The sequence below is a fragment of the Equus przewalskii genome, unplaced genomic scaffold (assembly GCF_037783145.1).
Source record: "Equus przewalskii isolate Varuska unplaced genomic scaffold, EquPr2 ChrUn-13, whole genome shotgun sequence".
NCBI lineage: Eukaryota > Metazoa > Chordata > Mammalia > Perissodactyla > Equidae > Equus > Equus przewalskii.
This window is the reverse complement of record NW_027228750.1, coordinates 3,196,608-3,217,299: the sequence shown is the minus strand read 5'-3', so window position 1 is coordinate 3,217,299 and position 20,692 is coordinate 3,196,608. Positions and strand designations below refer to the sequence as shown.

Below are 20,692 nucleotides of genomic sequence, written 5' to 3'. Positions count from 1 at the left end.
TGGGACTGGATCTCTGTGTGTCTTTTTCTGTGTGTGCCCATTGATGCATCACTCTGTTTCTCTCCCCGTATCACAAATTTCTTTTTTCTCTCTCCTTCCAAGACCTCTCTCACCTCTCTTTTTCTCCTTATTGCTTCCTTTCCTTAACCATCTATCATGTTAACCATCTTAAATGTCTTTTGAATGATTTGCTCTGGTTGTTCAATAGTATTTCACAGTCTCTATGCATTTTTGTTTGTTTTGGAACAAGTTTTAATTTGCCTAACCGTGAATTTCAATAGCCTTGTAAAATGTATGCTAAACATAAGATTTGGGGATTTCAAGCATTTACAGATGAGACTAAATTTATATTTGTTTCTTTGCATCATAAAAACAATTTCAGAATATTGAAAACACCTTTTGAGAAAGAGAAAAATCCACTTTCATAATTATTTCACATGTATACATTTTCCAATATTTGTAATCATAGGATAAACATTTGTATTCTGCAATTCACTCATGAATGCTTCCCTATACTTCTGTGTGGTCTTGTTAGAGGCATTATAGCTGAATGGATACAAGGCGGGCGGTGTGGTTGAATTTGGCCCCTTGTTAACTAAAGGGTGATCCAGAGGGAATTACTTAGCCTCTCAGTTTCTCATCTCTTCAGTGGGGATAACAAAACCCACCCAAGGTTGTTGTGAGGATTAAAATGTGATAAGAAAACACACAATTATAAATATATCTGCTTTGGCAGAGGAGCCCATCAGCAGGGTCGTTTTGCTGAGTGTGTGTGTGCTTTCTATGCTACCATAAAAGAAGCAAAAAAAGAGGCACGTGGTTAAGCTCTCAGGGGGTGGATTCCGCCAGTCTTATTTCAATTCCTTTTGCAAGAAGAGCTCAGAATCACAACAAGGAAACTAACCCCAAAGATGAATCTGGCATGTAAACTCTTAGCCAGCTTCCTTTTGATTTTCTTCTTTTCCTCCAAAGGTAAGTTGGTGTGTGGGCCTCCACTGCCACCATTAGAAGCTTCTTTGGAGACCCCGAAGTGACCGTAAGAGTCAAGACTTTGCAGCCCAGCTTCTCCTGCCAGTGAGTCTCAAGACCTCATAACTGTCTTGCTTTTTATAGGTGCAGTCTCTAAAAAGAATATCACCATCTTGGGTGCCCTGGAACGTGATATCAACCTGGACATTCCTGCTTTTCAAATGAGTGAGCATGTAGAAGATATACAATGGAGCAAAGGAAAAACCAAGATTGCAAAATTCAAAAATGGCAGTATGACTTTCCAGAAAGATAAAACATACGAGGTATTAAAAAATGGAACTCTGAAAATTAAACATCTGGAGAGAATTCATGAAGGTACCTACAAGGTAGACGCATATGATAGTGATGGAAAAAATGTGTTGGAGGAAACATTTCATTTGAGCCTTCTAGGTAAGTCTTTGTTCCCTAAATTCCTCCATCTCATTATGGGTGCTGTTCAGCAGGTTGGGAAATAGCGTTTATGGAATGTCCCCAGCCTGACCTCGGCCTCAGCAGAGTCCTAAAGGAAATCTAATGCATCACTCCTGCCTCAGTGGAGGGCCAGCCCTGTGGGAGAGATGGAATCCACATGTGTGGAAATACACAGCTGATAGACCCTCAAGTCTATCTGCCTAGAACTCTCTCTTCAGTGGTTACGGGGCTATGGGGCTGAGTGAAAAACCTGGATTAAGGTGGCATTAATCAGAAGGAGGGGGCCAGGTGGGCAGAAGAAAAAGATGCCCATTCCAGGTGGATGACGAAGGGGTGAGTTAGGAGTCAGGCGGGGAGGGGGAGGCTGACTGGAGAGCAGTGGGTCTTCCATCTAGAGACAATTTCAAGCCAGGATGCCCTGAAGGAGTAGTTATATGGCAGGAAAGGGCTAGAAATAATGAATTTAAGGATGAACAGGCTTTGTTTCTGATCTGCTCAACATCAGAGTGATAAAAGGTGGAAGATGATTTTTGCTGACATTTGTAGAAAATACACAAGGTGTGGCCTTAAATGTCTATGCATGTACTGGGAGCGCAAGAGTGGATATTGAAGATGGAGGCAAGAAGACTAGCTAGGAAGCCCTGCTATAGTCCAAGCGAAGTGGGGAGGGGCTGGTTCGTGATTCTTAACCCTGGTTGCATGTTAGAATCAACTGAGATGCTATTAGAAGTTGCCGGTGCCAGGTCCTAGCCCAGACCAATTAAATCAGAATTTTTTAGCATGGGATGTGGGCATCAGTAGGTTCTAAAATTCCCCAGGTGATTCTAATGAGCAACCAAAGCTGGTGATCTCTGGCTTAGCCTAAAGGGTACCTGTAAAATAAGGAAGAACGAATATGCTGAGGGTCATATGTGGAGAAGAGACATTTGAGACGGCTTGGGTGCAGGAGAGAGGAAAGAGAAAGTGGAACTGAAGGGACATTCAAGTTAAAAGTCCAGGAGACGCCTGGCAGTGGGTGATTAGAAGCGAAAAGAGGAAGCTGCATTGGTTTGTAGAGGAAGAAGGAAGCCCAGCACGAGCACAGCCAGAGATTCAGTGAGCAAATAAACATTTCTGTGCTTCACACAGGAAGTGTCGCCAGAGGCAGGGCCCCCTCCTGCCTCGGTCACCCTCCAGCCCTGTTCGCTGCCAACACGTGGACCTGGCAGCAGCCCCACTCCAACAATCCCAGGCAGTGTTAACTCCCATGCAAGTGACAACTTTCCATACCCTGTCCTGCAACCTCGAATGGAGAGTACCTTCCAGAAATGGGGTGGGACCGAGAATGGAGCCAGAAGGGGCCTCTGATCATGGGCTTCGGGCACCGCAGCTCTCATGACTCCTGCCAGCCTGGCTCAAGTGTTGTGTTTTGCACATGAACCTCAGGTTTGTGTCTCATTTAGTATTGTAGTGATGATAATGGCTACCAGCCAGGGGTCAGGAGCTTGGCTGACATGATCTTGTTTAAGGCTCCCAATGATCCTGAGAGGTGGTTGTGGTTATCCCCTTATTATCTACATCTATAAGGAAATTATCTGTAAGGAAGCAGAAAGGAATTGTCCAAAGTCTCACCACTTGATGGGAGCAAAGTCAGGATCCAAAACCAGGGCTTCTTTTAGCAAGGATGGTGACTTTTTTTTTCCCCCAAAAAGCTCTATTGAGATACAATTCACATACCATAAAATTCACTTATTTAAAGTGTACAATTCAATAGCTTTTAGTGTATTCACAGAGTTGTGCAACCATCGCCACAATCAATTTTAGAACATTTTCAGTACGCCCCCCCCCCAAAAAAACCCCACACTCCTTGGCCAAATAACAGAGATCTTTCCATGACATAAGAACCACCTATCTGTGTGTGTGTGTGTGTGTGTGTGTGCACGCGTGAGTCAATGTCACACAGCATCCTAACTCAGTTTGTGGTCCGGTCACCATTACTTGCCTCATGGCCTAGGGCAAATTCTCTATCTGCTCTGAATCTGATTTTCATAGTAATAACTCCGTGGGATATTCAGTGAGACAGGGCTTCAATGAGACAACTAAGGAAAGGTGCCCTTCTCTCCTGGGGCACAGTACCTATTTGCTCAATGCCCATGCCCTCCCCCATCTCTTTGTTTTTCCAAGCTTCTCACAGATTCAGTCTTGGTACCCACATCTCCTTACGGTGAGGGCTGCTGCCAATGCCTGGAGAGGCAATAGAAAGCCCCTTAAGAGCAGATGTTAGTGGAGAAGGAGTTAATCCTAGCAACTTCGAATTAAGGAGTCCTCATCTCTGAGTTGTGGCCCCACTTGCCCCGGCTGTGCCTCTGGTAGGAAGCTCTCTTACAGAGAGGATCTGTACAAAGCTGGGACCGCAAGAGGCTGCTCACCCCTGTGTCCTTTACATTAGTGAAATCCTGAGAAAGATTTAAAAGCCCCCAGCAGTAAGTTACTACTTAAATTAAGAACACATCATTTAAAAAGATGGTGGAGATATATATTTATTGATATTCATAAAGGAAAGAATTTCATAATAGATCAGTAAAGAAAAAAGGCAGACTACAAAGTCGTATGATCCAGTTTTAGTTTTTAAAACTTTATATGTGTACGTATGCATAGAAAACATCTGGTTGAGATATACATCAAAACATTAATAATTATTGACTCTGGGTAGTGGAATTGCAAGTGATTTTTAATCTTCTTGAAACGTGTTTTTTATTTTATCAATTTTTACAATGATCGGATCTTACTCTTATAAATAGAGAAAAAGAATATTTCCATTTTGAAAAGGCAAGCGAACTCCTTGACTCAGCCCCTAGACTGCGCACTGAGCCTGTCTGGTATGGTCATATTTCTCCATCCTCTTCATTCCCGGTCACGCAGACGCCCAGGACGGGAAGGAAACAATTTCTGCTTGCCTATGTATTGGGACAGAAACGAAATTTGGTGGGAAAGTTCACGGAGAAGATGTCACTGCCTGCGAGTCAGGGAGGGAGGAGATCACTGAAAAATAACCTGCCATCTGCACAATGAGTGGACAGAAACTGAGAGAGAAAGGTGGCAAGTCCGGGGAAAGAGCGTAAAGGATGAGGGAAAGAACAGAGGAGAAAAAGGAGCTGGTCACACAGCTGGGAAGTGGTGGAGTGGGGTTTGGACCTGGCCTGTCTGACGCCAAGGCCTTTTCTTTTATGATGCAGCCTTTGAATCTTATCATGTCAGAAAAGGAGAGGCAGGGAGTTTATGATTATGAATGTACCGACTATCACCAATAACGTCAGTACCTAACAATTTGCCAAGGGCTTTGTCACATGTTGTCCTTGTTGTGACATGGGGCATGTCTTTCTTATCTTTCTCTTATAGATGAGGTCCAGCAGGGCAGAGTGGGTGGCCAAGCATCTTTCGATGGAGATCGGGGCTGGTGCTCCAGAGCTTGAGATGCACACCCGGCCCTCTGCTCCCAGGACCCTGATGGGCGGTTGAGGGAGGAGGGTTTCATTTGTGACCAAGGCCCCAGGCCATACATGTAAGGATGCCTCAGGGGAGGCTTCCTGGCTGCTCTCGAAATGTGCTCCCTCCAGCTCCTGAGTGAGTGCGGATCAGGATGTGGTCACCCTCTGACCCGTACTATCGAACTTGGATGCGGAACGGTGAGCTGCTGTCCTGCTCTGCCGTTTATTAGTGGGGGCCCTTAGACCACCCACTTATTCTCTCAGAGCCCTGGGCATTTATCTGTAAATGGGAAAAAAAAAATATCAGCCTCTCTGTTTGTTTGGATTAAATGGTATCATGTAAGTGAAAACATTTTAAGGTAGAAAACAGCACATAAACACTTGGTATGATATATTTTTTGCTGATATAATGTATTTATGAACTTTACCGGAGATCAATTTGTTCTGAGTGTGCTGTATAAATAAAATAAAATAAAAACGATTTTTGAAAATAGCTAGGGGGTCTTTGAAATTGTTCCCTGGTCCCAAACTGATTCCATTTCCCCTCTATAAATAGGTACATCTATTAAAATCAGAAAATCGCCTCACATGAATTGGATCTTTATTTTCTTTTCAGAGATGGTCTCAAAACCTAATATCTCCTGGAGCTGCACCAACACCACCCTGACCTGCGAGGTGACAAAAGGAACTGACTTTGAGTTAAAACTCTATCTAAATGGGAGAATGATCCAAAAAAGTCCTCGCAAAGTCATCGTATACAAGCGGGCCAGCAACCAAATTGCGTCCTTCAAGTGCACAGCCAATAACACAGTCAGCGAGGAAAGCAGCTCTGTGGTCATCAGGTGTACAGGTGCGTGGCGGGCGCTGGTCAGACGTCCCAAGTTCACATCACACACACCTTCTGCCAGGCCCACGGCAACGGGCCACTCCAGGGCTCAGGTGCCTGGGCTGGGAGGCAGCCTGGGCTCAGGATGAGAACTGAAGACACACCTCCAGGGAACCTTCAAGGGGAGCCTTCGAGTAGATGGTGTTCTGTAGTTACCCACCTCAGGCCTGCTCCCACCCAGCATGATTTAACCTCAGGCAGTTAAAAAGATCCTCTTCTGGGAGAAAGAATTGCCAAACTGAAGAGGTGGAAGGAGCTGTAGAGGTTACCTCATGCAAACCCCCATTTCCCAGAGAGGCAAACTGACTTGCCCAAGGGACCACGGTTTCGACTCACAGGGTAATGATCGAGAAGGGAGCAAACAAGATTCCTTTTGGGAGGGGAGACGGCCAGCACTTCCTGTCAGAGGCAAAGGTACAAGGACTGTGGAAACCCAGGAGTTAGGGGTATGGGGGGGGGAAGGCTCAAGGCCAGGGAGGATCATGGACACAGTGAGGTGATGCTCCTCCTGCCACAGAGCGGACAGCACGGTGTTGGCGCCAGCACGAGGAAGTCCAGAAGCTCCGAGAGTCTAAGCTCTTCTCTGGTGTCCCAGCTTGACATGACCCCTAGACTTAACTTTTGAGAGCTGGCCTGCTAGAGTGCTCGAGCTCTGGGAGCCAGAGGCCTGGACTTCTAGTTTGGGTCTGTGCAAACTTGGCCAGAATTCCTTCCCTGTCTCTGGGTTTCAGCCTCCTGGTCCACAAAGAAAATGAGGCCTGTGATCCCCAAGAGTTACTAGTCTGATACTCTTTGACTACCTTTCCAGTGCTGTCTGGTCAAACCCCCTGAAGGGAAACTGAGTACAAACAGTTATTTGGCCAGAGGTCCTGAGTTTCTACAGTAACTATGGCTGGTCAGTGATGTTAGGAAGCAGCCCTGAGTTGGTGTGAAGTCAGAAGTGAGGCTTTTTTGCATATGCTTTGAATGACTTATCTATTGCTGCATAACTGATTACCCCACGTTTAGTTATTATCGCACGGTTTCCACGCATCATGAATTTGGGAGGGACTCAGCTGGGTGGTTCTGGCTCAGAGTCTTTCATAGGGGCTGCAGGCATGTCACTCATGTCCAAGCTCAGCCATGTGGGCCATTGAGCTGCTCACAATATGGCAGCTCGCTTCCCTCAGAGCAATCTAAGAGAGCAAGAACGAGTGCCTGAGACAAAAGCCGGGATCTTTTTATAACTTGATCTCAGATGTGATATATAGCCCATCACTTCTGCCTCGTTCCAGTGATTAGAAACAACTCAATGAGTCCAGTCCATGTTCAGCTGGAGGGGATTACCTAAAGGAGGGAACACTAGGAGGCAGAGACCCTTGGGGGTCACCTTAGAGTCTGCCAACCACACACTCAGACCAGCATCACTTCACCCTGTCATGTTTGCCCCGCAGCCGTCCCTCCACGTGCCCCCATAACGAAGGCACAGCGAATGAAGCGGCCTCTCCTTGACTTCCCACCTTCTTTTCCGCTTTGAGGAGGTGCTTGATTAGAGTTGCCAGATATAGCAAATAAAAAGACAGTATAGAGTCATGTATCACTTAACGCCGGGGATACGTTCTCAGAACTGCGTTGCCAAGCGATTTTGTGGTTGTGCGAACATCACAGAGCGCACTTCACAAAGCCGCAGGGTATAGCCTACTACGCACCTAGGCTACATGGTACAGTCTTATGGGGCCACCGTCGTATATGTGGTCTGTTGTTGACTAAGATGTCGTTCTGCAGTGCATGACTGTATATATGTTCTAAATGTTGCATGGGACATACTTATACTAAAAGTTATTCGTTCTTTCATTCAATTTTAACTGGGAATCCTGCATTTTATCTGGCAACGCAACTCCAAGTTTATTATAACTAGATCCCACCAGTATAAAAATGTGGTGCAATAGGGAGGGAGGGAAGGAGGGGGAGCCGCAGGAAAAGCTGAGGTTCTAAGACTGGAACGTTCATGTCCCTTACTCTGTGGTGCAGAGCAGGAGCTGGCCCCAAAAGGGCCACTCAAGAGACGGGAGGAACACCCGGGGGAGATTGGGGAGGAGCAGACTGCTCTGGAAGACTGAAAGGAATCCGGACACTTCATCCTAAAAGGCCAGGGCCGAGAGGAGCAATGATCAGACTAACCATTTGGCTCAGAAAAGGTGAGTAAATACTGAGAACCAAGCTACTAGGAGGAAGCAGCAGCTTTGGACACATGAGGACTCTACCACATAAACTTTCGGGCGCCTTATCTCCAAGAGCGAGCGCAGAGAGGAGCGTGGTTGGATTTAGAGACTGTGAAGATGGAGTTTTGAATGACAGAGACTCAGCTGCTTCCGAGACAAGCTGGAACGTTCTCCCACGGAAAGTACCACCAGGCACCCCAGAGGGCTGCACTGGACAACCTGCGAAGAGACTGTGGGAGGCGTTCCCACCTCGCTCAATGTGCCCAAGATAAGGGAGTGGCCGCCCTGCGTGAGGACTCGAGAGAAGACGAGCTGGTGGCTGCCCAGCTCAGCCACGTGCTCCCCGCTTGTTCCAGGCCTGTGCTGATGCACCCGGATGAGGCCCTGGGAAGTCCTTGGCTCAGCCAGATGTAGACTCAGCAGCCCCAGCCCTTCCTCCAGGCCGGCAGAGCTTCCAGGACCCAGATCCTCGCTTGGCCCAATTTCACAGCAGTTTAGGATTCTGCCTCTCCTTGTGGAAACCGCTTCCTCCCCAGAGCGTAAAAAGGTGTGTCACTGGCAGGCAAAGAATGGGTCAGAGAGAGACGTGAGGAAAGAAAGCAAGGATCAACAAGCCCCTGCAGGCTACAAGACTGTGTAGTTGGGTTTCTGGGCCTCTGGCTTGCTCCCTGGGCCCCTCCTGGGCTTCACGTATAATAGAATCTTCCTAGGGATGTTTGGGTGAAGAAAGGTTCCCTTGTGATGCTGGGCTGGGCTCATAGTTTGTCCTCCAGGTGTCCGAGTCCCCTGACCCCTGGCTCAGGCTGCTGCCTCTCCAACTGCCGTTGGCTCACAAAGGGCAGACAGCCCATCGGCCCTCTCTGGAAACAGCTTCCAGAAATGCCAGTGCACAGAGCTCTACTAAGAGCAAGACTTTACCTTTCTGTGTTGTTTTACAGTTTACAAAGCACTTTCACATCTATTATCTGATTAACTTCCAACAGTCACCCGTGACATAAGTTTCATTATCTCCATTTGATAACGGAAGGAACAAGCTCAGAGAGGTCTAGTAACTTGCCAAAAGTCCTACAGCTCTTGCCTAGGAAAGCCTGCACTCAAACCCATTTCTCTGAACACTGAGTCCCTGTCATCTTCATTGCATTACGTGACCAAAGTTCTGCGAGCTGAAGATGAAGTCCTCTGCTGCTGCTAACTCACCGTGTGTCTCAGTTTCTCTCACAGGCCAGGAAACACCTGTGAGGGGGTGCTTACTGGGAGGTCAGGGGGCTGGGCTGAACAAGTGGAACTTTTACCCTGAGTCTCTAGAAACTGCCTGGTCAAGAGGGTGAGAAAAAAAAATTGTGGTGTAGGAAGGCAGCCAGAGATGAAGCTGGATAAACACTGCAGCAACCTCGAGACCATGGGCTGCTTAAAAGAACCACTCAGCCACACATGTGGTGTGGCCTCAGGCAAACTCATCCTCCCTCTCTGGGCCCTGTTGGTGAAACTAGATTGTCTCTAAACCTCTTCTCAGATCTAAAGTGCTGTGCCGTTCTTTCCCATGGGCGGCAGTAGGCGGTGCCCTGGCACATGAAGAATCAGGCATTTCTAGGCCGGGAGAGCAGTTCCCTAAGGAGCCTTCTGAGGGGGCTTATCCTGGACACTGCGCCCTTTCACGAATTGGCTGAGTTCATCGCCCTCCATGAGCCTGGCCTTTATGAGGTTGATAAGTCTCATGAGGCTCTTTTAGCTGATAATGTGGGAGGTGGGAGCCCTTGGCCAGAAGACGAGATGCCCCTCTGCCCAGGCCCGCCCCCGCCAGCCCCCTTCTGTTTCTCTTGCAGAGAAAGGTCTGGATATCTATCTCATCAGTGGCATCTGTGGAGGCGGCATCATCCTCTTTGTCTTTTTGGCACTACTCATTTTCTACATCAGCAAGAGGAAAAAACAGAACTCTCGGAGAAATGGTAAGCTCCTCTCTTCTATCCCACCATGGGCCGGGCAAAATCCCCATGGCCACAACTCATGGAGATGACACTTTGATTCTGGAAAGAAAATAATGGAGACGAGCAGTTTCAGAATGTCACGATTGTAAGTGGCGGTTACAGTTTGTTCCATTTTGTGGTTAGCTTGATTTTTGAAAAACAGATTCTCAGTGGTGACACTGTGGGAGTTCTGAGAAGCTGAATCCAGGTCGGCCTCATTGGAATCCACCAGCTGAGGCCGATGCAGGGGAAGGCTGTGTGGATGTATTTTGAGTGAGCCACTCTACGTGGGTAGAAAGATTAGCTTCAAAACACCATTTCTATGAACAAACATCTTGTGCTCTCCTGAGCGGATGGCCCAAGGTGTGCTGAGGACCAAGCACCCAGGAACATCGTAACATTTCATAGCATCGGGGACTCATGGGAACACACTTTGTTCTAAAACCAAGCGGTCACAGCGCCTTTTCCGATTTGCTGTTCAGAGGGGATGTGTTAGGGCTGGGACTGTTTCTTCCTCAAATCAGGCCTGTCCGACAACCCGCCAAGAATGAAAACGATATGCTCATAAGTAGGGAGTTGGCTCAAGGAGCATCCAGGCCACCAAGGTGGCATGTTCAGATAATGACACACCTGGTGTCTCTACGGGCGCTGTGATGGGGGTGTAGAGACGCCACACTGCAGGTGGGTCCAGCAGGGGGCGTTCAGCCATCAGCAGGACAAGCAGCCAGGTGGGCCGGCCCCTCGGGTTCTGTGCAATCTCACATTCGCAGCAGGGCTGGGCCCTCTCGCTCTGGGTCTGTGCCTAGAGCAAGCCCAGCACGCCCATGCCAGCTGCCTCCAGTACTACCCAGAAGGACCTGGTCTGCACCTCCCCAGGCAGTGGTGGCCTCGGGCCACCTTGGGATTTGGCCTCCTTACTTCAGACTTCTTTCCTTGGGTCTCCTTCAAGCCACTGCCCCTCAGCCCCATGTCCTGCCACACGACTGCCCCCAGCATGGCCCCATGCTTCCACCACCATCTTTTGCACACTCCCACCACAGTGGAACAGAATTGCTTGCTGAGTCCCATAGGCACCCACGGCTTCCTCACCTCTGAGCCCTGCTCAGGCTGTTCTCCACCTCCTTCCCCCTGCAAAGCCCCTTTCTCCATCACTTAATGGTCAAAGATCACATATTCTTCCAAGGTGGACCCCACGTGCCACCCACAACAAGGCAATCTCTGGTTTCGCCAGGCTGGAGTTCACCAGGCTAACGTGAGGATTAGCTCATGGTGACAAAGCAGTCACTTGTGCCAGGCACTAACGTCTGTAATACATGCTTTATATTCTTTATCTTGTCCAACTTTCTGAGTGATCTTATGAGACAAGTAATATTCATACAGATGAGGAAATTTAAGCTCAGTGAGGTTAAATGATTTCCCCCAAATCCTCTGGTCTGTAGGCTGAGTCAGGACTGAGGTGAGGTGAGCAAGGAGCCCAGGGTACAAAACTTAAGGAGACCCACCCGCTGAGGGTTGAGCCTACCCTTGCACAACCCTGAGAGTTCGGACCTCCTGAAATGCTGTGCCTGGGAGCCTTGCTTGCTTCCCTCTCATCCTGGCCCTGGGTGGAGTCACCGAGAGATGGAATGAGGGAGGAGGACACTGAGCCTGGAGCAGTTTCCTGGAGCTGATGTTTGGGCGGTGGCTGGAGTTACAGAGGAGTGTGCGCATGCTGAGGCCCACAGTCCTGCTCTGACCTGGCAGCTGCGCAGAGCCATCGCTAGCCTCATCTGTGCAAGCCAGCCTGAGGTCTCAGCCACCCAGCCACACCCCACTCCTCCTCCCAGAACTCATGGGGCTCTTGGTCTGCACCTCTCTGGGGACCCTGGGCTCCTCCCAGACACTGACATTGTGATTTACAGTCCCAGTTCGTGTCACTTACTTGACTGTAGGCTCTCTGAGGGCAGTGTGTCTCAGTCATCATTGCCACTTAGCAATGGCACCTAATGCCTAGAAGATGGGGAATAGATGTTCAAAGAACAAATGAACAAAACGGTGGGTGAACAGACTAGCCAACAAATGGCCAGCCCAGGCTTGCCACGTATGGGACGAAAAAGGACTCTCCCAAGTCCCACAGATGGGAACTGGGGTGAGGGTCAAAGTCCCGTCCATGGCCCTCTGGCATGACCTCAGCTCCCTTGGGGCACCAAGGACAGCATGGAGGACATGTTTTTCCCCCTCTGTGTCCTTTTACTTTGTGTGCTTAGAGCACGCTGGCCTCTCGCATGTCAAAACCACATCATTTGACTTTGATTTCACATTCAAAGCCACCTGAGGCCAGACTTCCAGCAGCTGGAGTCACAGGGTGATGCTTCCTAAGCCGCACAGCCCTGTATCAGTGTGAACGGCCATCCAGTCACCCCAGGGAGAGCGTCCTCTTCCTAGCTCCCTTGGGAGCGCTGCAAGGATGGCCTTGGGCACAAGGACCGGAGTACCTGACTTGCAGGCCAAAGGAGGCCAGCGGGGCCAGCGGGGCGCTCCAGGCCGACAGCAGCTGAGCGTCTTGCAGACTTCCTGTGTGATTTTAAAATAGCAAAGGAAAACTACATTACTCTGAGTTGTGGGCCTGTCCTGATGGACTGCAGTCACACAAAACAGAGAATCCCAGAGGGGTGACCATAGGAGCATTTGTTTTCCTTCCAAGCCAAGAAAACAGGGCTTGCTTATGAATTTATGAGAAACTAGTTAGTTTCTGAGGACTAAAATGCCCCTTGGATGTGCTCCAACCCCTCTCCGGAATGTGGGCTGCATTACAGCGGAACTGAGTGAAAGATCAATGGAGAAAGCCATCGGAAGGAAGGGAGTTACTAATGTCCCCTCTGACTCCTCAGATCCTATCACAAGGGCTCTAACCACCACGATGGGCTAGCTCTCAGGGCGTGGGCTCTAGGACCACACAGTGGCAGGGCTCTGGGGTCTGAGTGTCTGCTCTGTGCCGGGGAGACTCGAGCCCAAGGCCCTCCTCTCATGTCTCCTTGCCTCTGGCTCCCAGAGCTCTCTAAAGCCCTGGGCTCTCACTCTACCTTGCTAGTGGGCCTCCCATACAAGACCTGGGACCCTTAGAGGGTAGAGGTGGCTTCTGCTTCTTTATCACATCCCCCAAAGCAGCTGGCACGACACCTTGTCCATAGGAGGGATACTCAATAAATCATTCCATTGATTGTCTCTTGCCAAGATGAACTCTCTAGAGCTTTTGTTGTTACAGATGAAGAGCTGGAGATAAGAGCCCACAAAGTCATCTCCGAGGAGAGGGGCCGGAAGCCCCACCAAATTCCAGGGTCAACTCCTCTAAATCCAGCTGCATCCCAGCCTCCTCCACCACCTAGTCATCGTCCCCAGGCACCTGGTCATCGCCCCCAGGTACCTGGTCATCGCCCCCTTCCTCCTGGCCACCGTGTCCAGCACCAGCAGCAGAAGAGGCCAGCTCCTACCCCGGGCACACAAGCTCACCAGCAGAAAGGCCCTCCCCTCCCCAGGCCTCGAGTACAACCAAAACCTCCCCGTGGGGCCACAGAAAACTCGTAACTCTGTCTCCTGACACAGCTGTCCCCTTCCTCTAATGAAGGGTGTTCCACCAGTAGAACATTATTGCCTCCCGAGCTCGTGGGCCACAGCCACATCTGCACCTTCTAACTCAGCCACATGGTGTAATCTGGAGTCTGGAGTCTGTGGCCTCCTCATAGATCTCCACCACGCCAGGAAGTGAAAAACAAGGTTTAGGTTGTTGGGCGACCACGCACAAAATCCTAGAGGTGGCCTCCTCGCTCTCTCGGATCACGTGCAGATGTGAGCTGTCGAGCGATGGCTGTGCCTGGGTCTCACCGCAAGCAGCCAGCCTGCTCAACAGACTCCTGGGTTTCTCATGTGCCTGGTGGACACTTGCCCAGTGTCTCGGGAGTAGAAGTAAAATAAAAGCTTTGACTTGACCCCAGTGTCCACTCATTGTAGAAAGGAGCCCAGCATCAGGCTGACGAATGAGAAAGAGGCTGGTTGGTGTGACAAAGGATCAAATTTGGTCACCCTCATTCACCCGGGCCACCTTCATCCCCACCACAGCAACTAAAACATGCTCCCCAGTTCTCAGCTGCAAAGCTAGCCCCACAACCTGCTAGTAGATTTGTATCATGAACTGAAACCTCTATACACAAACTTCAACAAGAGGCACCAGAAAACGTAATCGTTGGGTTTCACTTCCTTGACTGTTCAGGCAGGGTCACAATGCTCTGCAGAGGTGACTTCGAAAGAGGGGACCCCATGAGTGCTAGAGGTGCCGTGAGCCTATCAGACGACACACGAAAGGTCGGGCAAGAGATAATTCGGTCGAATCAAATCCTAAGTGTCTTAAATGACCATTATGAAAAGGTCAAACCCCATTCCTGCTAGCTGTACTTTGGGGGAAGTGGGGAGAAAAAAAAAGTTTTCAGTTAAGGTTCTAAAACAATAGACAGTGAGAAGGCACCTGCTTTGAAATGTTGGTGCCGTGTTTGTGGTCCCGTCCGCTCGCTTTCTCCTGGCTTCTTAGATTTGCTAAACCTTGTCAGGCCCTGGCAGGAAGCTCTGAGGTCTAGACCACAAAGTCTATGTATATTTAGGACTTCCTGTGAGAGCTCACTGAGGGTTGAACTGCTTTTTCCTCTGAACCTGAGCATCTATTGTTTTAGCACCCAGGGTTAATTAGAAGGATAATGATGAGTGCAACCCCATAGCCTCCTGAATTTCAAACATGAAATCCAGCCAAGTAACTGTCATTGCTGGAACTACCCTGTAGAAGAGATGAAGGTCTGAGCGCTGCCCGCCTTCTCATCCTCATGGAGTCCTGAGCGAGTCCATCAGCCATCTTGCCAGAATGGCTCCTGTCTCATTCTCTTCATGAAGCCTTTCCTGGCCTTTCTAGGCTTGTGCCCTGCCTTTTTTCTGAAATCCTGTAGTATTACATATGGTACAGCACATATACTGCCTGAACTATTCAATCCCTCATCATTCTTTCAGTCATCAAACAGTTACTGAGCCTCGACGACACGCCAGGCTCTGTGCTGGGTACCAGGAACACAGAGGTGTGCCATTGCATCTTTGCCTTCAAGGAGCTCACAATCTAGTTGGGAGAGGGGTGGACTAATTACAGGACAAATGTAACATACCTTGTTAAGCGTAGGTCAGAGGCGAGTACAGGAGCCCAGGGGAAGGACTTGGAACCCAGATTGGGTGGTGGGATTGGGGTGGCACAGAAAGCTTCCTGAAGGAGGTGCCATTGGAATTGAGTTGTAATAAGTTAACAGAACCGGTGAGGCAAAGGTGCGGAATTACCCACACAGAGAGAACAGCAAGCGGCTCACGTCGGCTACCTGTTTACCCAAGCACACTGCTCCTTTTTCCACTACTACGTTTCATTGTTTTTAAGAGGCACTGTTATTTTACATATCACTAAGAAAGGAAAAAGCACTCTCAGTTGCATTATAACAAATGCTAAGGTACAATCAATTTTTAGGCACAACCCCATGTCTGAGATGTTAAAATGTGCCTTTTAGAATTGATGAAGGGGCCGGCCCGGTGGCGCAGTGGTTAAGTTCACATATTCCACTTCTCGGAGACCCGGGGTTCCCCAGTTTGGATCCCTGGTATGGACATGGCACCGCTTGGCAAAAGCCATGCTGTGATAGGCGTCCCATGTATAAAGTAGAGGAAGATGGGCATGGATGTTAGCTCAGGGCCAGTCTTCCTCAGCAAAAAGAGGAGGATTGGCAGTAGTCAGCTCAGGGCTAATCTTCCTCAAAAAAAAAAGAACTGATGAAATACATAATCAGCTTCTTGAGGACAGTGGACATTTCTCAGCATTTCTCAGCATTGCTCACAGCACTGTATCGAAAATATCATGAGCTCACTGATTCAATGGGTGAGTCCAGTCCTGAAGAGAGGAAGGGAAGTGAACATACGTGGCATTGTCATACGTTCCTCCCTGCCGTGCTGGAACCTCCATCGTGACACGGAAACAGAGGCCTTGCGCAGGATTTGGGCTGCAGTCATCCACTTCTTTGATATTGTGTGACCTTCAACTGACCCTGTCCCAGAGCATGGACTTTCTGAGAACGGTCAGGCCAACTGCACTAGAATAGCTTGCGGAGCTTGTGAAAAAATACTGATTCAGCAGCTGAGGTTAGGGCCCAAGCCCCTGCATTTGTATCAGCCCTCTGGTGATTCAATGGGGTTTCAAATTGGGGAACCACAGGTCTGTTGGTCCTCAAATCATTAATCATCAGTGACTAGTCAAACTTGAGGACGGTATAAACAATACAGCATTGTAAGAAAAGCAGTGACAGCCCAGTTAACTAATCCCCTGCGGGAAATTTCCCATACAAGGAAGTCAGCCATGTTGCAAAAAACATCCAGATAATTTGAGGGCCTGGGACACCCTAGAGTGTCAACGAAGGTAGAAAATTCGCGTCTTTTTGGCAGCATCCCCGCCCTCCCTAAAGAGCGGTTTGATCCTAGCAGCTGGGTCAGCCTAGCGCCAAAAGTCCTCGGCTGTCTAGAGATTTCGTCTCAGTCTTCCTCTGCACAGGCTCTGAGCCAGGCCCTGGGGCTCTCCTGCACCTGCCGGGCTGCAGCCACACAGCTCATCAAGCTCACCCATATGTTCCCAACCTCAGGGTCACCACCCACACCTGCCCCTGGCTCTTCACCTGTCCACTCTTCTTTAAGCACTCAAATAGAAGGTCATGAGAGGGGCCTTCCCTGACTCCTGAGCTCTGCGGTGACGTGAACCTTGTCAGACCATGTCGTCTCTGTGTCCCGTTCTGTGGTCATCCAGTTCTGAGTAGGAGGAGGCCCCCAGGTACTGGGGCCAGAAGGTTCTGACTCTCTCTCCCTGGCTTTGCAAACTTGAGTAACTTACTCAGCCTCTTTGAACATTGGTCTCCTCATCTGTAAAAGGGGGCTCGCACCTCGCAGGGTTAGAGTGAGGATTAACTGGAAATAATGTACGGAAATGTCACAGGTATGTCCTGGTACAGAAGACATCTGCTAACTGTGAGCCTTCTTCCTGGCTTGATACCTGAGAAGGAATATCCTGGATAGCAGATATGAGTGGCCTCGTTATTAGAAAGAGACACAGCCTCTTATAATTAATAAATAAGCACTCTGTAAGGCGACTCAGTGTGCTGAGTTTGATTCACTGAGTTAGCTTCCTAACTTCAGGCTACACAGGATGAACGGATAAAATCCTATGCCGGATTTATTAAAAGCTCAAGAAGACGCCTGTGAGACCCCCCACCAAGCCAAGACCGAACCACCAGCCTTCTGTCACCTCCCTGACCCTATGAGCAGAGCTACCATAATAACACATCTGGACATCACTCCTTAAGACAGCCTGGTGGTTATTCACAGCAACACAACCAGGAGGGGGGAGGCAGGGGAAATTCTCATCTTTCTGGTAGCCTACCTGTCTACACAAAACCTACCCACTGCTCAGGGCTGGCGTAGGGGAGGTGCTTACAGCAAATGTTTGGGGGTGCAGAATCCACCTTCATGGATTCAAGCAAACAGTCCACCAAGCCTGGCAGTTTGGAATGAACTGATGCGGCAGAGCCCAGCCACAAGGATGCGGGAGGCAATACCTTGATTGCAGGAAGTTGTCACTTGGGGAGGGGGCAGGGCAAGGGCAACAGTGGAGGAAGTTTTAGTTTAGAATAGCAGCCTAACCCATGTGTCAGCCTTCACTCCCTTCTGAAACCCAACAAAAATAACATTAAACTTCACAAAAATAAAAGATGTAAACCACAAGGACAAAGAGAGCAGAGAGAGGAAAAAAAACAGTAGCACAATTTTGGGAGCTTGAAAAAGTAGAAGGAAGGTGGTAACTGACTAAGAAGACTGCAATGGAGAAAGCCACGTGCCAACTGACTGACTCCAACAAATCTTCAAGAGGCGCAGGAATTGGCAGATCTAGGTTTATCTCCAGAAGTAGGAATGATGAGGCTACAATGGACACACTGGTTAGAGATCTGCATGAGAAGCAATTAGATCCCAGATTCTGTCCCCTACAACAAGCAGATCAGTCACTGCCCAGCCGAGGCCTGCAGATTAATTCTCTGGAGATGGTAAAACAGAGGGTTTCTGGATTGTGGGCACCATGCACAGCTGATAGAAAGGGACTATATTAAAAACAAGAGGATTAAATAAAAGTTTTCTACTGAATGTTGAGACTGAGCTGGGAGGACCCCCACCCAGGGTGCAGAAATCAGGCAGACTATTCATAATATTTTTCAGGCAGGATATTGGAAAAGATTTATCAGCTTGAAAAAAAATCTTATCAAAAAAAGATTTAATGACATTGCCATCCAGGGTTCCCCAATGAAACCACCCAGCTAGATGAGCCCAGAGTGAAGTCTGTAATCGCTAAGTCCCTCTACTCACGCAGAGATTCCAGTCTTTACTGTGTCCCTCTGCAATATAAGCAGACAGTTCAGGACCCCCATGGATATGAGGAAAGCATCTACATGAAAGACAGGGGCTCAAAGAAACACACACAAACATCCGAGGCAAAGGAGGAAAACTTAAAAAGCACTCTGCCCTTAATGTGCTCAAAGGGATGAGACAATATGGCACCCATGCAAAAAGAACAGAGTGCCATGGAAAAAGTCTATTCAAAGAACCAGGAGTGTTCTTGGAAATTACAAATATAATAGCAGAAGTGGAAAACTCAACAAAAGGGCTACAAGAACACATTGAGGAAACTTCTCAGATGATAGAGCAAAAATGCAAAGAACAAAAACAGTAAAAAAAAGATTTTGAAATTAGAAAACAGGTCTAATAGGTCCAAAATCTAAGTCATGGGCATTGCAGATAGAGAAGAGTAGAAGCAGAAGGGAGTTTATTGTCGACAAAATAATTCCAAAAGATTTCCTGAATGGAAGGATGTCAGTTTCCATATTAAAAGGACTCACTAAGGACCTAGGACTCTGAAAGAAAATGGATGCACAACAAGATATATCATCATAAAATTTCAGAACGCTGGGACGAAGAAAAGCAGCTGGGGAAAGGAAGAAAGAGAGAGAAAGAGAGAAAGAAAGAGATTCAAGGATCAAGAATCAGAAAGACCCTAGACTTCTCAATAACTGCACCAGAAGCTAGAAAACAACAGAATGATGCCTTCAAGTTCTGAGGAACTTCCAGCCTAGTATTCTAAGGCAAACTATCAATTAGATGTGAGGGTAGAATAAAGGCATTTTCAGCAGCCCATGGGCAGCTCCAAGAAGATTTACCTATAATTTACTTCCTTTTTCAGGAAGCTACGAGAGGAATGTGCTTGACCAAAATGAAGGTATAAACCAAGAGAGAGGGTCCAGGACACTGCACAGCAGGCTTGGAGGTCGACCGGTCCTGACTGGAACAGGGAAAGGGATCAGGAGAGAATTATTCAAGAAGATGAAATTGATAAAACATCTGATGTGCTTAAGCACAGTGAGAAAAGACTTACACATCTGAGGGAGAGCTGGGCAATAAATTAGAGATAAGGACGGAGAATCTCACTCAGCAAACAAAAGACAATAATTAACTTAGGGAAAATAATACTTACACAGGAAAGCAAATCATTGTATATCATATCACTTAGCAGTGCATATCATTTACATCGCCATTAATAATATAAACACTGAATATTGATCTATCCCAAATTGCAAGATTACTTTATTGCAAGGATTAGGGGTGAGAAGTCTGTACATAATGCCTAAAAGGGAAAAAATCAAGAAGCAAGGATACCATCACGTTATTTAGAGACAGGGAGGTAAATACCAAAAGGATCTTTAAAAATTTGAGGGTGGTCCTCTCTGGAGAATGGGAAATACGAGGAGGGGCAGTCAGGAGGCTGCTATTGGTATTATTATTCTTTTTGGTAACAAACCTCGTGGAACTACTTGACTCTTTAAACTATTGCATATTAAAGCTTAATAAAAATAAAAATTAAATCCACCAAAGAAAAGAAGAAAGATTAAGGCAGATTTTTCAAAAGCATAGAAAGAGGATAGAATATATAAATTAGAAGTCAACAGGACCTCAGACTGAAGTTGGACCCTATCAGAACAGACATATGACTGAGTGAGGATTTAACTAGAACTCAAGAAGCCGCACAGGATTCCAGAAGGCAACCCCAGGATACCACACCCCAAGAACGTGTCAAAAGCAAATGTTATGAGAATATAAAGGGAAAGAACTATGGTCAGCACAGGGGCATGGTTTCCCAGATGAGCCAAACTAAGGTGGTAAAATTTGTCTTCCTTTTCTCTATTTGACTTCTCTTTTGTGATTTTTGTTGGTGATTTTGTAATTCGAAATAGCCCCACGCTTAGTGTTGGTATTAGCTCCAGTTGCCATAACAAGATACCACAGACTGGGCGGCTTAAACAACAGAAGTTTATTTCTCACAGTTGTGGGGGCTGCAAGTCCAAGATCAAAGCACCAGCAAGGTTGATTTCTGGTGAGAACTCTCTTCCTGGCTAGCAGATGGCCACCTTCTTGCTGCATCCTCACATGACCTTTGCTCTGCGCGTGTGTTCTCCTGGCGTCTTTTCCTCTTTTTATGAGGATACCAGTCCTACTGGATTAGGCCCCACCTTTACGACCTCATTTAACCTTAATCACCACCTTAAATGTCCCATCTCCAAATACCATCACATTGGGGGTTAGGGCTTCAACACATGAATT

General features: G+C 47.9%; 1 protein-coding gene and 1 long non-coding RNA gene across 2 annotated transcripts in view; one reads left to right on the top strand and one right to left on the bottom strand.

Annotated features, from left to right (window-relative positions):
- The window catches only part of LOC103557243 (uncharacterized), an 84,171-nt gene that overhangs the window by 15,125 nt on the left and 48,354 nt on the right, over positions 1-20,692 (bottom strand). The window lies entirely within an intron of this gene.
- CD2 (CD2 molecule) lies at positions 769-13,923 on the top strand. Its single transcript, XM_008529654.2, has 5 exons — positions 769-972; positions 1,114-1,419; positions 5,524-5,757; positions 9,818-9,940; positions 13,203-13,923. The coding sequence occupies exons 1-5, from the start codon at positions 912-914 to the stop codon at positions 13,520-13,522; spliced, it is 1,044 nt and encodes a 347-aa protein (XP_008527876.1). The 5' UTR covers positions 769-911; the 3' UTR covers positions 13,523-13,923.

Coding starts and splice junctions, on each gene's coding strand:
- CD2 (XM_008529654.2), top strand. CDS start 912: ATGAATCTGGCATGTAAACTCTTAGCCAGCTTCCTTTTGATTTTCTTC. Junction 973..1,113: donor TTTCTTCTTTTCCTCCAAAG/GTAAGTTGGTGT, acceptor TGCTTTTTATAG/GTGCAGTCTCTAAAAAGAAT. Junction 9,941..13,202: donor ACAGAACTCTCGGAGAAATG/GTAAGCTCCTCT, acceptor TTGTTGTTACAG/ATGAAGAGCTGGAGATAAGA.